The following is a 16,438-nucleotide window of genomic DNA, read 5'->3' as shown; positions in this document are numbered from 1 at the left end:
TTCCAGTCCCCTAGTTCTGGGAGTTTCACATGTGATAATGCGTAAGACACTCTTACCTCTCCCTAGACCAAGGTAGGAAGCAAACATTCTTATAACACTTTTTTTAGTAACTAACAAATAGTACTAGAAACTTTTGTTGTCAACATCAGTAACCATTTATCTTCTAATAAAAAGAAATTTTAAAAAAGATTTAGAATTTAAGACAATTTAGATTTTAGCAAATCTATTCTACTCAAAAGTATATCTACTAGAGGGATGATTCAGCTATTTAAATCTATTTCTTTGATTCTATTAACGGTGTAAATTTCTTTCAGTTTGCTTCTTTGATGTAAAGACATGTCATAGAAGGGATAACTCTCTCCTAAGGCTAAATTTTCCTAAAGGACTTTTAACTTCAAATACATCATGTTAAACTTTCCATCATCTCTTCTTGTGTTCTGATTCTTGATTTGGAAAGTACTATATCCTGTTCAGAGTACTGATAAGAGAGTTTTTGCAAAGGAAAACTGTAGTGAGAGGAACTGGCTCAAGGGCTGCTAAAACACTGAGAAGCTGATGCACATCTAGTGCTTCAAGTAGTTTTCTGCACTCAGTAATGATGGATAGAAACAGTAGGAACTTTCCCTCACTCATCAGTGGTCCTGGCTGAGCCTAAAACAAAAAATAGATTAACAAGAGAAAAGTATAATAAATTTATATACCAAAAGTTGTACAGGTTACAGAAACCTTCACAAATAAAGACTCAGAGGCCCAGCAAAACTGTGTTTTTATGGACAGTTTTAAAAAGAAAAAAATATGCTTAAGAAAAAAAGGGTATGATCTAATGGTAATAAATTCAGAAGTATTCAGTAAGACTTGTTCATTTTGATTCTTCTTTGACTCTGAGTGACATTTCTTCCCTCCAGCTCCAGGGCAGGGCACCTGTCACAGGAGGACTTCAGAGGGAAGGAGGAGAAGGTCAGAGAGTGAACTTCATGTTCTGCAGTTTCGTCAGTGTAATATAGCTTAAAATGTGCAGTAGGCCAAATTATCATATTTCTGGGCTCTGAGCCTGAGAGTATGAATGAAAAAATCTGTGTGCCATTATTATCATTGCTAATGACATTACTGCTAATGGATAAAACTTATGTTCTATAATATAGATGCTGCTTGTATTTATTAAGCGTCTATAAGTTCCAGGTGCCACACTCTCTTCTTCATTTAAACTAGTTGATAATTCTGAGTGATGAAACTTGCTCCTCGTTGTCCAGATAAGTAAAATGAAATTCAAAAGCTTAAGTTCTTTTTTGTTGTTGTTTTTTGTTTGAAGTGCACAGCTGTATAGAGGTAGAAGTAGGATACAAACTAAGGTCTCTGACTTCAAGACTGAGGACCTAGTGTCAAGATATTTTTAAGATGCCTTCAACTGACTTATTTATAATTCTCTAAACAACATGGATTGTTTAATAATAATAATGTGAAAATGGACACATTAACCTATATGGTAAACAGAACAAAAGTTATTCTCTACCTGAGTTAGATGCAACAAATTAATGACCAAGATAATTCAATTCATACAAAAGAAAGGTGGGATTGAAAGTCATATTTCTGCATCCATCCTGCTGTGCAGGAGGATATTGTGAAGTTCACAGCATTCAAGGAGAACAATGGATCTTATTAACAAGCATCAAACATTTGTGTGCAAGTTTTTGGTCTTTACATGATGTGCATTATAATTAATTTTTCTCAATATAAAGAATCTTTCTTGAGTTATAGTTCAAATAATCCTGTTAATGGTTAAGGAAAAAATGTTCAACAAAATTCCAGAGTTGAGCCAGAAGATGCTGGCCCACAAAGAAGAAATAGCAGGTGCTAGACCTTACTCTACACTCCTTCAGACTGGATATGAAAGAGCAACCCTCTTGTTATTGTGAACATGTGCTAAAGAAAACATAAAAATGCAGCCAACTTGTTCAGTGAGTCTCATGAAATAAGAAGAAATGTTTACTTGTCTTGAGAATGGAATTCTAGTCCCCTTACACAGTGAGCCAGCTTTCAGAAAAAGGTTAGCATAAGCCTACTTGTATTGACTAATCATTCTCTCTTCTGGGAACACTCTAATTTAGCTAAAACCAGGATTTGGATTCAGGTTAGCTATAAATTAAAAGAGTACTACATGGCTATGCAACTCTGCTCAAGAGTTTATTTGCCCTTACATTAAAAAATAACTCAGTTACTCTCGATGGATTCATTAGAAAACTGATTTTTCTACTTCATAACTATTTTGCCTGGCAGATGGGATCTGGTTTTTTCCTTATGCTGCATTTTTGAACTAAGTATATATGGTGGGATAGCAATATACTCTCCCGCCAACAAAAAGCCACATGCATATTTCAGTAAAATTGCATTATTTGGCATCTATTGTCTACATGTGTTCATCTGGCTATGGCTAGTCCAAGTCAATTATAGGCACAAGGGGAGTAGGTGTTTGAAATTTAAAGAAGGGGCTCTAAATTTTCCAAGAGAGAAGAGGCCTCCTGACAGGTAGATCGGTCTCTAATTCATTTTTAATGCAGTTGACAATTCCATAAATCATTTGCTTCTCTCCCATTACATGCTAGCTTCTGCTCTAGAAAAGGCCCAAGAGAAAGTTTCTTTATCCTTTTGGGTAGGGGATTTAGGAGGAGGTGAGACTCTGGATGATTGTATAAGGATTAATAACCTTACTACACAGAGAACAGGGATTTTTTTTTTTCAAGCAGAGAATGGCATGGAGGTGTGTTCAGCTCAGGGTCAGAGCAAGTTTTCCTGTGGCTGGAGTGTACATGGTAGAATGAACATAGAAAGGAAGATGAGAAGGGCATGGGAGAGAAGATGGATTTCTTCCTACAGTCATCATCAGTTTTTAAGTGAGGGATGTAAGCTCTATTTCTATGAATACCAAAAAATACAATATTACATTCTCCAAAATATAAAAAAAATCTGATTCTTTCTTCCCCAAACAAAGGATCCCTGTAAAATAGACCTAAATTTATCTGGACAGGTAACTAGGGGCCAAATTCATCTAAGCTAAGAACCAAAACATGCAGCACTATAGTCAGATTGCCCCAAATATTTTATTGCCATTGTAATTTTGAAGAATTTGGTTGGGAGTTGGTGGAGTACAGATGAAATTGCTGTGTACTTGGATCTAAAATTCAGGTCACTCAAAGATATTTTTCATTTATTCACTACTTATATGTATGTCAAAAACAAAATAAAAAACAAAAGGCACACACGTATTTTTTAAATGTGTCAACATATTTCAAATGTGTTTGAAAATGTGACTATCCATGATTGCTGATGGATATCTAGAGCATAGTCCCATTCTACTTTGAATTCATTAAAATTGCATATTTCCCCAGATATTCAGCTATACATTTTTATCTGATGTGGTAGGGTTTTAGCATTACATGCATAGTATAATCAAGAGCTCAGCCTTGGAATCAGGTTAACTTGAGCTCTTTTCTACTTAGGAGATATTGGACCTCAGAAAGTCACTAGAAGACTTTAAATCAGATGTCTAGTAATGTCTACAAAACAATTATTGTGAAGATTAAGTGAAAATATTTGAAAAGTGATTATAATCATGTCTGGAATTACTGCAGATAGCTAAAATTAGTTAGATATTATTATAACGCAGTTAGAAAAGACCAGGCCCTCAGCATAGAAAACAATTGAGGCACATTCACTGGTTAGCATTATAAAAAGAGAAAAGGTACTGCACTCACCTATTTCCCCTGGAGATAAATAGCTGTGACTGATATTTGAAATAGGCATCAAGCTCCCTACCCCATTTCCTTTCCAGAAATTCCACTTGTTAAGTGACTTGTTTGATCCTCATTTAATCAGTGTTACCAGGGTGACTGTACTTGTGATCTTATTGGTTGACCATAGTTTTGTCCTACCTCATGCCCACCTTGTGATTTTTCCATTGGATCTTATAGTTTTGTTCCACTTTGTAAAATAACCTTTGAAAAGCAGGGTGGGCAAGCAACCCATTTTCCCTTCCCCATTCTGTCTCTGAGACAGAAGCTTTCTCTCAATAAATTTTTACTACTCTTAACCTCTTTTGTTTCTAGAATTCATTCTTTGACTTTGGAGAACACAAACTCGCATTTTGGATATCTAGCAGGTTGGGAGTTATAATATTTCTCTTGTTTGGATTATTTTTGCTTATTTGGATTACTTGGTGCTCTATATTAGCATGTATTAAAAACTTGATAAATAGCATTATATAATTGTTATTTTCACTCAAGGATAATCATGCACATTCAGTTTGAGAAAAAAATCTATGAAAACAATTTTACCTATACACTCAAGCCAGCTGATTCACTGCATTTTGCTTCATTAAATAATGATTAAAAGAGACAATGATATTAATAAAATGTAATAGCTTAATTTTAAGAACAAATAATTTAAATTTTATGCCAACACCATAAATTAGAAAAAGTGAAATTTGCTAAGTGAAATAAATCAGACACACAAGCTTAAATATCACATGGTTTCTCTTATATGAGAAATACAAATTATAAATAAGTAAAAGAGGAAAATAAAAGATAACAGGAAACAAGGAGATAGATCACTTGCAAAAGGAAAAAGGTACCAAAATATGGAGTAGGAGGGAGAGGAAGGGGATGGGGATGAAAAAAAGAAGGATTAAGATTTATGTTTCAGTACCCACTCCCCATGATCAGTGCAATTATAATTTATTGCAAACATGTGGTAATGAAAAATAAAAATAAATACTCTAAAAGCCTTAAAAAAGAAAAAAAAAGTATTCTTATGGTTCTCAAAGAAAAAGAAAGAAAAAAGAAACCAGCAGAAAACATTCAAGAGAAAATTACCCATAAATTCATGGCAGAACAGACCAAGGAGATGAAGGGGGAAGAGAAACCTTTCAGAAAGATTTGTCACAACACTGTCAAGCACCAAAAAAAAAAAAAAAAAAAAAATTATCGTGTCAGCTGGGGAGTTGATGTCAAATAAATTAATAGGGATCTAAAAAAAAAAATCACATCTACTGAACCTTCCCTTTTAAACAGCAGGTTTCTTATTTCCTAAGTTTAAATAATTTATCCCCAAAGTAGTATTTTAGGTTTGCTTATGACTCCTAACACATACATTACCACAAAGAAAACATCGTAGCAATATTTAGATAAATAATCACTATTCTCAAAATATGTATGTTTGCTAAAAAGTATACCATTGAATAAATCTTCAGGTACTTTAAGAACTGTACATGTATGGATTGAAATGCCATTGATTGTCATGTTTATCTTTTGATCAACAAATTGTAATACAAATTTTGAAGTAATGGTCTTCAAATTATACAAGGATAGACTTTAAAAACTTGGGAGAAGTATTCCATTGCTTAGTTGAATCTGGCCAATTTTTCTCAAACTTTGTATTTGATTTCATTTTATTATGTAACATTTTCATCTGAAAAAAGTTTCTTTAAAAAAGTGATTCCAAATAACTGTGGAGTCTGACAGAATGAATGTCCAAGCATCATAAAATATATTGATGGAATTTCTTAGAATAGTGGCTGCCTAACTGAAGAATTATTCAATTATTTGATCATTTATATTTATGTTTAAGATTTTTATACTATATGCAAATAGTAAATTTATGTTTAGTATTGATTCCATCTCACGAATCATTAAATATATCAAGAATTCACTTTCCATCATGAGTACTATAACTTTCAGATATTCCGTTTCATGAAGTTTGAGAATGACTGCTTTAAAAGTACAAATATATCTGGACCACTCATTTCTACTTAATATTCAATATTTCCTTATCATTTCTCAGCCTTTTGGCTAAAATCAAGTGCAGTATCTGTTCTTATCAGCTCCATATTTTCTTGACTACATCTTTGTTGAGCAAAGAAAATAGAAGGCAGCATACATGGTTGGGCACATTTATAATGAATAGATTCATTAACACTTTCCAGAGTTAACATTCTAAGTGTTCTTACACTAATGGGAAAAAAAAGAAAATCCTGATGGCAATTTTCCTTAAGGCAACAAATAAAGTATTAACAAATAATGCTTCTTATAGGTTTCTTTGGCACTTATAAAATGAAATTAAAGGAAGAATTCATGTTTATGTGACTTAAATCTGGGAATTGTATTTATCACTCATGACAAAATTAAAATTGAGGCAAATAAAATATTGTTAAGATATGTTGGCAAAAGAGTCTTTTAAAATATAAAATATCAAGTTTGAGTAATATATGCCAAAAATATATAAAAATATATATCCTCTAACTGTAACTCCTGTAAAGTTTCAACAACAACAACATAAATATAAGTCTGTGGGGCGTGTGTGTGTGGGGGGGGGTTGTGATAATTTATGTCATTTAGTCTATTGAATAAATGGTTAAAAAGCTCATTAACTAATAATAAATAGATGATAATAAGTCTAGCATGATTAGAGTCCAAACACCTCAATCATGACATGACAATAACTTATGTGATAATTTAGAGATACTCAAGTCATTAAATACATTATACTAAGATATTAAACGTTCTTTCTTTGAAATTTTTAATGCATTTAAATAATCCCCACAGGTTATTCTAAACATGGTATGTAAAACTACTATAAGATGCCCAGATGTTAGCAAAATTTTGATATTTTATATTCCAACACCTATCACGTATTCATGTGTAATTTTGTAAGATTTATTTCACATCTTTCTAATTACTTTTAATATCTAAAAATGTACTTACTCCATCATATTAATTGTACAAATAAAAGAAGCGGAAGATTTAAAGAATTTCATCAGCATGTCGATTTGTATTTCCAAAATTCTGTTTTGGATATACTTACTGGCTTATGGGAGACCCATGAGAAATTATGTGGGTCTTGCTTGGAATTGTCTCAGGCAATTGCTCTAAACACCATAAAAATGGGGAATTAGGGAATCCAGATGAAGAATGTTTCTGAGATCTCACTTGACATTTATCTTATTTTTTTTACAAAAGATTTTCACTGGGACATTAGATTCAAAAAAATTCCTCAAAAAAATGGAGCTCCTTGATGAGCAATTCAGAATTCTTTATATATTCTGGCTTTTTAGTCAAAACTCAAAAATCACAGTAACTTACTAGAGTTCCTAACAAATATTGCTGTAAATTATATTACTTAGCTCTGTTCAAACCAGAATTTCCTAGTTGTTGGCATTGTTATTTGACTCAATCCATCTACCTCTTTTCCCTTTCCCACTTTACTAAATACTATTAATTTGTAACTTTATCAGATGCTTAACTGGAAACATTGTTCAAGGTCCTAAGGAGTTGGGAGCTGCTGACAGTCTCGATGCTGTGACTGCCTTAGGCCGGAATAGAGTCCAGGAAGCAGGGATCAGATATTTAGGAAAAGGATAAAAGTCTAGGAAACCCATGAGGGGTTTTCCAAAGAGAATTACAAGTTCACTTAGTTTAACATGCCACAGTGAGTTTATTGTTGTTTCATGCATATTCAGCATGTCCAGAAATATGATCAAGTGACAAGCTCAGTGACACGGTATCTGCTTAGTGAGTGACTGCTCTTCCAGCTCCACAATCCCCAGAAAAGCTTACATATGAAGCACATCTTTGTTGCAAAATGGCTAGCAAATAAGAAGAAAATTATATACAGTATGTTTTCATTTAATCAAAGGTTTCAAAGAATACGTAAATCTTCAAATGTGTAGGCAATACATGGTTTAAGTTGTTAATGTAGTCCAATAACTTGAACCTGAGGGTTCTGCATTTTACTCAGTTGTCATGAAGTTCTTCCTTAATTACAAAATAATCCATGGTGTCACTGCACAACAATCATTGCACACTGCACAACAACAATGCACTAATGTTGGTGAATTGCATGGTTAAAATTGTTACAATATTTAATTTTATTTATTTAATTTTTACCACGACTAAAAGAATGCTAACCATAGTTTGATACCTCTCTGGGAAACAGTTTCACATACACACACAAAAAAGTAGTAATGGCTGAAGAGAATGAACCAGTTGCAGGATGGTAAAAATATTCTCATGATTTTTTTCTATTTCCACTACATAAAGCCCCATCACACCTTTGCAAATGGACTTCCTTTTTACACTGCAAAGAATATTTAGTTTTCTATAAATGTTAAATATGGGTTTACAGAAGGATATCTATTCTCCTTACAGCACTAAGAATAAAACTGGCTATGCAGATTTAAGATTAGTTAGAATACATTTGGTTTATCAAAGTATGTATTAATATAGGAGAATTAAATTTGTGAAAAATATATTTAGGAAATGACAGATGAACTTTGAAATTTATTGTATAGCTAAGAATATCTAATAGTATTGCACATGTTGGCTACTACAGTCTCCTAAGTTTCTGAGGGCAGGGAACTTATCTAGCATATTCGCTACTATTTTTTTTTCATGGCTAAACCAGTATCTAGTGTAGTAAGTATTTAATAAAGATTTTTAAAATATCTTGCTAAATTCAAGATAGAGTTACCATATTACTTTCTTAACAATTTTTTTTTTTTTTTTTTTTTGGTACTGGGGATCGACCTCTGATCCTTGAGCTTACGAGGCAGGCAGCAGAACCACTGAACTAAATCTCTGGCCCTTTCTTAATAATGTTTTAAAATGACACTATATAAAGCATTATTTTAGTCAATAAGCAATTTGAACTGTGACCAATTAACCATGATGCTCTCTAATCAATCATGCTCCATTGTTCTCCAAATACTTTCTCAAGTTCACCTAACTTTCACATATGGAATTTTATTCATAAGCGAATGTTCTAAATCTTTTTTTTTTTTTTTTTTGGTATCTGGGATTGAACTCTGCACCTTGCACTTGCTAGACAGCAGCACCACTGAGCTAAATCCCCTGCCCTGCGAATGCTCTGGATTTTAAGAGAACAATATTGTTAACACTGAAGCGCTTCGTATCCAATTCTTCACATGAATCTTTTTGTCTGTGGAACTATTGAACTTTTCTTATAAAAATATAAAAAATAAAATTATATTTATTAATTTTCTTACATTCTTTTAGTCATTAAAAAGTTATTCTATGTATTTAAAGGCATCCAAAGGGGGGAAAAATACTTAAAATACAAATTGAAGTCATTTAAATAAATGTTCTTCAAAATTTCACCTATTTGTACACAAATATTAAAATTAGAAATGATTAAATGTTTCATGTAATTCTGACATAAGATTAAGTGATGAAAGAATATATCGATATTTGAAAGAATATAAGCAGTATATTCAGCTTTAAATATATTTATATATATATATTTGATTTGTATTTGAGTTGTTTTTTGATTTAGAAACAAAAAAATATAAACAGGAAAAGTAAAAAAAAAGTTTGCACATTATTAGCTAAGAGAGAAAAATCTTTGGAGTCACCTTTAAAACCTATTTTAGAAGCTCAGTTACTTTGATTTTTTTCTATTACAGAACCATGAAAAGTTATTTCAACTGAATTACATACATAACTTCTAGAGTGTAGACAGTTGCTATTATTTGTTCACTTCATCAAAATGCTCTTTTAAATTCTTGCTACATCTGTATTACCAGGTTTTGGAGAAAGCAGGGTGAAAGAGGCCCAGGAGAGGCCAAAGCCTCTTTACTATTTCTAACAAAGGAAATGCCATTCTTGCCACTAACTCTTGGAATGATTTCCAACTTCTCTAAAAATAATTTAACCTGTGTCGAATAGGTGTCTCATCTAGAAAACTCAATAAATGAATGTAGAAATTAGAAAGAATAGGAGAAATTTAGGTGTTACACTGAAATGGTATATTCCAGGCATGTTGGATTGAGACTTCAAATTAGCCAACACACTTTCATACCTCTGCTCATTTTTCTTTAAACTTGAGCTATATTATTGCAGAAAAGCATAATAACCCCCTACTCTGATGTTGTATTTCAAATGAAAGAGCCTGAAACACCACAGCACAGGAACTTTTGTAAAGAGGTTAAATATTTTAGGAGGATGAATTTCCTTTGAGGATCAGTATTTCTAAATTTAAAGGACATATTAATACAGGGAAGAAAAGTAGGAGGAGTAATATTGAAAATATTCTGATCCAGTAACAAGGATTTCAATTTTGCATTGAACTTGAACTTAGGGGAAATACTTTTTTTTTTTTTGGTACCAGGGATCGAACTTGGGACCTTACGCTTGCAAGGCAGGCAGTGGAACCACTGAGCTAAATCCCTGGCTGAACTTGAGCTTAAAGAGTACATGCCTATTAAGTTAAGGCTCATTGTAAACAGCAGCTAGGTTCTTTACAGTTTTGTCCAAATTATATCTTGGTAGCTAAATTACACATCACTGTACCTGAAAATCTGCTCACATTTAGAAACCTCAGGCAAATTCTTGCACAATGAGGAGCAGCATGTTTTGTTTATTTTTTTTAAGATGGGATTTTGTATACTGTTTTGTTAATATGGAGCAATTTTATTAATGTGGAAGTTATTAAAAATCAAAATTTTAATTTCTGTTCTATGATTCTGAAAGGAAATGATATTTTAGAACTTTGGCTGTTAAATTATTTGAGATTAATATTTATTATATGTTGGTGCATTTGTGAAATATTGGTCCCAATGGTTTTCAGAATCACCTAGTGTCCTCAAGCAGAAAAAGTGGAATAGCTTTAGGTGAGATGACTGCATTATTCATTAATTTTTTATAAAGTATCACTCTGCTATAGTTTGGATCATTAGTGTCCCTCAAAGGCCCCTGTAAAGGCTTGGTCCTCAGCATTGGGTACCATGGGGAGGCACTGGGACCTTTAAGATTACCTCTTAAAGATCTAGTGGGAGGTTTACAGATCACTGGGGAGGTGTCAATGGAGAGAACAGTGGGGCTGTAGACCCTCTCTCTCCCGCTCTTTCACATTCTGGTCCTGAGGTAAAAAGTTTTGATCTGCCATGTCCTCCTACCATGTTGTACTCCTCCCTGCTGCCAAACAGAAGCTTACAAGCAGTGTATGCCTAATAGGTCATGGACTGGAACAGTTAGAACTATAAGCTAAGATATACTTTTTTGCTTCATAAATTGATTATTCCAATATTTTCTACAGTAATGAAAAGCTAACTCATATATATCCAAGGAAGATTTTTTCAAGGTAACCAAAATACAATGGAACCTTTCTGTATTTTAAACATTTTCTAAATTCATTTTAATATGACAGATTCAACTTAAAAAGTTTTGTAAAGAAATGGAGCTATAGTAACTTGCCTAGGTTCTTGCTTACTAGCATAAGGAAAGTGAAACTCAGAATCACAGTCATGTAATAGTACAAATTCAGATTGATGCAATGACTTTTCTCTCCTCCTTCCTATTATTTCTAACATTATTATTGCTATTGTTATTATTATTTTGGCTTTAGAGTGGGAAGGGGGATGAAAGAACATAACGCATGAATGATCTGATATTTGCTAAGAACTGAGCTTAAAATTTGGCTTTTCATTTAGAAAGAAACAGGCAATATATGAGCAAATTAAAAAAAGGCAGTCAAAAGAAATCCTTTATTTTTTTCCCTACCAAATCAAGAGTCACTGACTTTTAACAAACCTGAAAATGAAAAAAATCCCAGTGGAATATCAGCCTAAGAGAGAATGTTGCTCTTACTCTAGTATCTGCAGGTTAGATAGTTACAGTTGAGAATTGTAAGGGAAATGGGAAACCATTCATAATAAAGCATAATTTTCAGTTGATTTGAATAGCACCTTAATTATAGATATGAATAGTTAAAATGTATAAATATGAAACTAATTCCAACCTGAAAAAAACATAAAAAAGATAAGTTGATTTCTTTTAGGATTCAACTAAATTTATAAAGATTCTCTTAGGAAATGATATCATCAAGCTCTTCATCTTTATATCATTTAATAACATTCCTTTTGGCATGGCTTCCTTTAACAAGTATGGTATACCTCTGTTAAAAAGGCTGAGCTATAGAAAGATAATGCTTAAATAAAGATGATCAACTCTACAATTGAAAATGAGTTATTTTTCAAAAAGTTTGACATTAATTTTATTCTTAAACAGTTGTGACTAAAAAGCTACTCTAGTCATTTTGTATGAATAAATCTATAATAGAATTTCAATAATCTCTAGACCATTGTTTGTTAATGGAAAGTAACCAGCTGAAATTGAAAATGTTTATAAAAACTTTTTGAGAGTTAAAGGAAAATTTTCCTTATTGCTGTGTCTTTCTTGGTCCTATCACAGGGCCAATTTATGTTTACAAATAATTATAGAGCCCTAAAGGATAAGAAATTTGAGTCAAGATTACAAATGTGAATTAAAAGCCTAACTTCAATCCAGTCTTAATTTATGAGAAATTTGTATCCTCCAGAATAGGCTAAGAACTGGCCTCAATCACTTCTACCCACTTTTTTCCTATCTCCTGGTCAGTAACGGAAAACGTAACTAAACATTTTAATGATTCATCACAAATGTGCATGTCATATTTTTACCCTATCTTTATGTGGCTAAAGTCTTTAATGGTCTCCTACACAAAAAAACTATGCTTGAAACACAATACATTAGCAGTATGAAGCAGAATTAGCTGTGAAGCAGGATCCCAAGAATAAATGGGTGAAATTCAAGACATTTCTAAAGAAGATCCAGCTACTTAATGGCCACCAAGGTCTTCAGTGAATAGGTGTGATTATGTCAGTGTAGTCCAACATGAACTGAAAAGCAGTTCTTCTTTCCAAATTTAAATACCTCCTGTGCGTATGTAGACATATATATATATATATATAACTATATATAACTATATATATATATATAGTTATTTTATTAGTCCAAGTGTTACTATGGTTCAGATCCTGAAAAAATATTCTCTTATTCTTGGGTATGCTCTTTAGTAAAAGGAATTTGGGAAAGTTAGGCTAGAGAATGGGACTTATGCATGAGGTGATAAAGTGGAGATGCTTTGTTTTTCACCTCATAACAGTAGCAGTTGGACTGAAGACACTGAATATGTACATTTTTCTGCCAAAGCTATGATGGAAGAATGTAGGTAAATTTCAGTAAAATTCTATCCACCAACTGAAAAGCTGTCAGCATTTGATTATTGAGGGTACTCTGAACCATTTTCCTCACAGGTTGGACCCATTCTTTTAGGCGGGCAAGTGCAGCTCCCGTTGAGAGGGTTACAGCGAGCTCTGGGGGCACATTGGCACTTCAGAGAGCAGTTGGGTCCAAACTGGCCTGGCATGCATTCTGTGAGAGGAAAATAAAAAATAAAAGCAATTCAAATGTGCTTTTCAAACACGACATCTTCTTATTACTTCTTGGAATTTAACAGGATAATGATAGCCTAGAAAAAATCTCTTTTATCACGTGGTTTCTTTTTCCCATGCTAGAATGTTATATAACAAAGCAAGCATTTCAATGGAAAAAAGAGGATAGAGAATAACAAGGAACTTAGTGACAAAATTGGAAAGAGAAGTCAGGAGAGCAATAGATATTTTTAAAGTTCCTTCTCCGAATTAGATTATTCAAAAGCATTTATAGCAGTAGCATAGTGAGGGACACAGGGAAAATGGATTAGTCACCTTGAGGTCAGAAAAAGGCAACATTCACCTTGCATGAACAAGATATGAGATTTGTCTTTAGGTGTCAGGAGGCCGTAAAGCCATGCGTTCTCCCTCTGCCTTGGATGGTGGATCAAAGACACAGACTCATATGAAGACTAGCAGTCCCCGTTCGATTTCAATGCAGGAGTGAATAAAAACTACCTCTACCTGTCCCCTGGTGGGAATTCATCTCCACCCGGATCACCTACTGAGAAACTTGGTTTGCTGAGGACAGACCCAGTACCTGCGGAAGGAGAAGATGCTGCAGCCACACTCAGCACCACGGAGACGCTCTCGGAAGAGGAGCAGGATGAGCTGAGAAGAGAGCTGGCAAAGGTGGAAGAAGAAATCCAAACTCTGTCTCAAGTGTTAGCAGCAAAAGAGAAATGTCTAGCAGAGATCAGGTGGAAACGGGATTGGTTCACTACAGGAGCTAAAGCAGAACATTGCCAAAGGGTGGCAGGATGTGACAGCCACGTCTCCACACAGTAAGACCTCTGAAATCTTATCTCAGGCCGGACAGGAGGCTTCAGTGGCCTTTTCATCTGTTGGCTCTGTTATCACCAAAAAGCTGGAAGACATAAAAAATTCCCCAACTTTCAAGTCATTTGAAGAAAAGGTCGAAAACTTAAAGTCTAAAGTAGGGGGAACCAAGCCTGCTGGCGGTGATTTTGGAGAAGTCTTGAATTCAACTGCAAATGCTAGTGCCACCACCACGGAGCCACCTCCAGAACAGACACAGGAGAGCCTGTGAGATTGCTACCTTTGTTCCACTCCCCACTGTCAGATGCTGCAAGCAAGATCCAAGCACATCTTGTCAACATTCATTGCTAGGGATTTCTACCAGATGTGCTTTTATTTAGCTTTACATATTTCTTTGACCAAATAGTTTGTGAGTTAAACAAAATAAAAATATATTCACTTCTACTTGCAGGAAACACGCTGAAGGTGCATTCAGGCCCTTTATTTAGGGAAATACTATTATACAGACAACAGGTAGTACCTGGAGACACTTGATAGAATGATCTGAGAAGCTGCAGGGATCACAGTTGCTTTCCTACTTTACAAAATTGCTCTGGATCTGAGATGCTGTTTGGATTTTTGTCTTCTAGATGATTTTTTTCCCTTCTTTGACTCTGTATATTTGATTCCTAACTCAAATTATTCTTTTAAATTTTCTGAGTCCCGGTTATTAAAAGTTTCTGTGCCATTTTATTTACACTTAAGGGAAGAACTTAACGGCTACAAAAAATTTGTTTTTGAATAAACACTGTTTTCGTATAAGGTACATATCTTGGGTGTGTGAAGATGCCAGACTAAAGTAAACAGCTTTAAATCCACTTTTTATAGTTGTGTGACACTATATACAGTAATTCCAACTACTGGGTGACTTGGGAGTGGGATCTCCCCATATCCTTGTGTGACTAAACCGTTTCAGCATATTTGTTATGTCACTTACATCAACTTTTGACAATATTAAAATTTTAATTTTAGAGTAAATGGACAGTTGACCAAATAACAGAGTCTAGCATATCAGGTTGAAATATAGGTGTGCTCAGCAATGTTCAGTTCAAACACCTGAAGTTTTAGGTCTTGATAACTGTAAACATGGTAAGATCAATCACATTAGGGGAAGCACTGCTGTCTCCATTTAATGCATTTAGCACCTTTTAAAATAAGCACACAGTTATGGCTGACATAACTTGAACATTTTTATACTAAGGTGTTGATTCTAACTCCTGAGGGTGTAATTTATTAATAAAAATGAATTCCTCATTTAGGTCAGTGGTTCCGCCGCCTGCCTCGCAAGCACAAGGTCCTGAGTTTGATCCCTGGTACCAAAAAATAAAAAATAAACAAATGAATTCTTCATTCTCTGCTTGTTTGCAATGTTAGAAATGACACTGTAGACATTGCTCTTACTTTGAAAATGGGGTGTCCAGGCTGGTGAATCAAACCCTCTGGATAGAGGGCAAGGCACTCTAGTAACTTAGTAACTACTGACTTACACCTCCATTTCCTTATGCTGTATGTTTATGGCCCACAATGTTACCTGTTATTTATCAAATTGGGATTGTTTTTTTTGTTTATGCCAAATGTTAACTGCCAAGCTTGGAGTGACCTAAAGCAATTTCTAAAAGCACGACTAGATTTACTTGAAGATAAATTCTTCTGAAAACCAAATTTGAAAAGCTACAATGTTGATTGTTATAAAATAACGTGCTGCCATTCTTGATTGCTAGAGCTTTTGTTAGCACTTTGGATGCAAATGAAACTGCTCTATTACATGTGCAAAGCTTAATAAATTATGCATATCAGTAGTATTGGTCTCGATATTTATTATGAGGCCAGTGGTCTGGAACGGCTTGTTGTATTAAAGAGTCATCTAGTGTCTATACTTTGAAAACTGTATTTCACTGTCAATTTTAAATCACTGCTTAATGCTATCAGACTAACATTTTAAATAATTTCCTTCTAGGGGCTTAAGGCAAAGATTGTTGAAGTTTTGTCCGAGAAGAGCAGATCTGTAGAAGTTTGTCACTTTGTAGAAATATTGTGGTTATTTAACATAGCTGTTAAATTATTGTTTCTACCAAGGTTATTTTTTTTGTGTGTGTTCCTATATCTTCTCTTCAACATATTGTTTGTTGGGTGTCCTGCCCTGTTCCTATTTTTCCACAATGGCAATTTCTTTAGATAAGAGATATATCTTCAAATCTCTTTTCCCACCATGAGGAAAAATGGGTGTGGGAAGTGGGGACGCGTCTATGTAGGTGAGTATTGGGGAACGGCTATAAAAGAACTGGGAAACTCTTTCCTAGATAC

At 33.9% G+C, this 16,438-nt stretch overlaps 1 protein-coding gene and 1 pseudogene across 17 annotated transcripts in view; one reads left to right on the top strand and one right to left on the bottom strand.

The window, feature by feature from the left end:
• The first annotated feature begins 5,820 nt into the window (after positions 1–5,820).
• Positions 5,821–5,928, top strand: LOC147825326 (U2 spliceosomal RNA; annotated as a pseudogene).
• A 5,964-nt stretch (positions 5,929–11,892) lies between these two features.
• LOC101724814 (EGF-like and EMI domain-containing protein 1) overlaps positions 11,893–16,438 on the bottom strand; it is a 634,038-nt gene continuing 629,492 nt past the window's right edge. For 16 of the 17 annotated variants that reach the window (XM_087186963.1, XM_087186961.1, XM_087186958.1 and 13 more), the window contains one exon: positions 11,893–13,256. In XM_087186963.1, the coding sequence (XP_087043089.1) occupies positions 13,105–13,256 (152 nt within the window). In that variant the 3' untranslated portion in view covers positions 11,893–13,104. Of the gene's footprint in view, positions 13,257–13,856; positions 14,184–16,438 lie in introns of all 17 variants that reach the window. The other variant, XR_015441135.1, reaches the window with a different exon arrangement.

The sequence above is a fragment of the Heterocephalus glaber genome, unplaced genomic scaffold (genome assembly GCF_053883595.1).
Source record: "Heterocephalus glaber isolate CG9 unplaced genomic scaffold, H.glaber_assembly_v1.0 deba00001504, whole genome shotgun sequence".
NCBI classification, from domain to species: Eukaryota; Metazoa; Chordata; class Mammalia; order Rodentia; family Bathyergidae; genus Heterocephalus; species Heterocephalus glaber.
The sequence above is the reverse complement of the archived record's forward strand: the minus strand, read 5'-3'. Positions and strand labels throughout refer to the sequence as shown.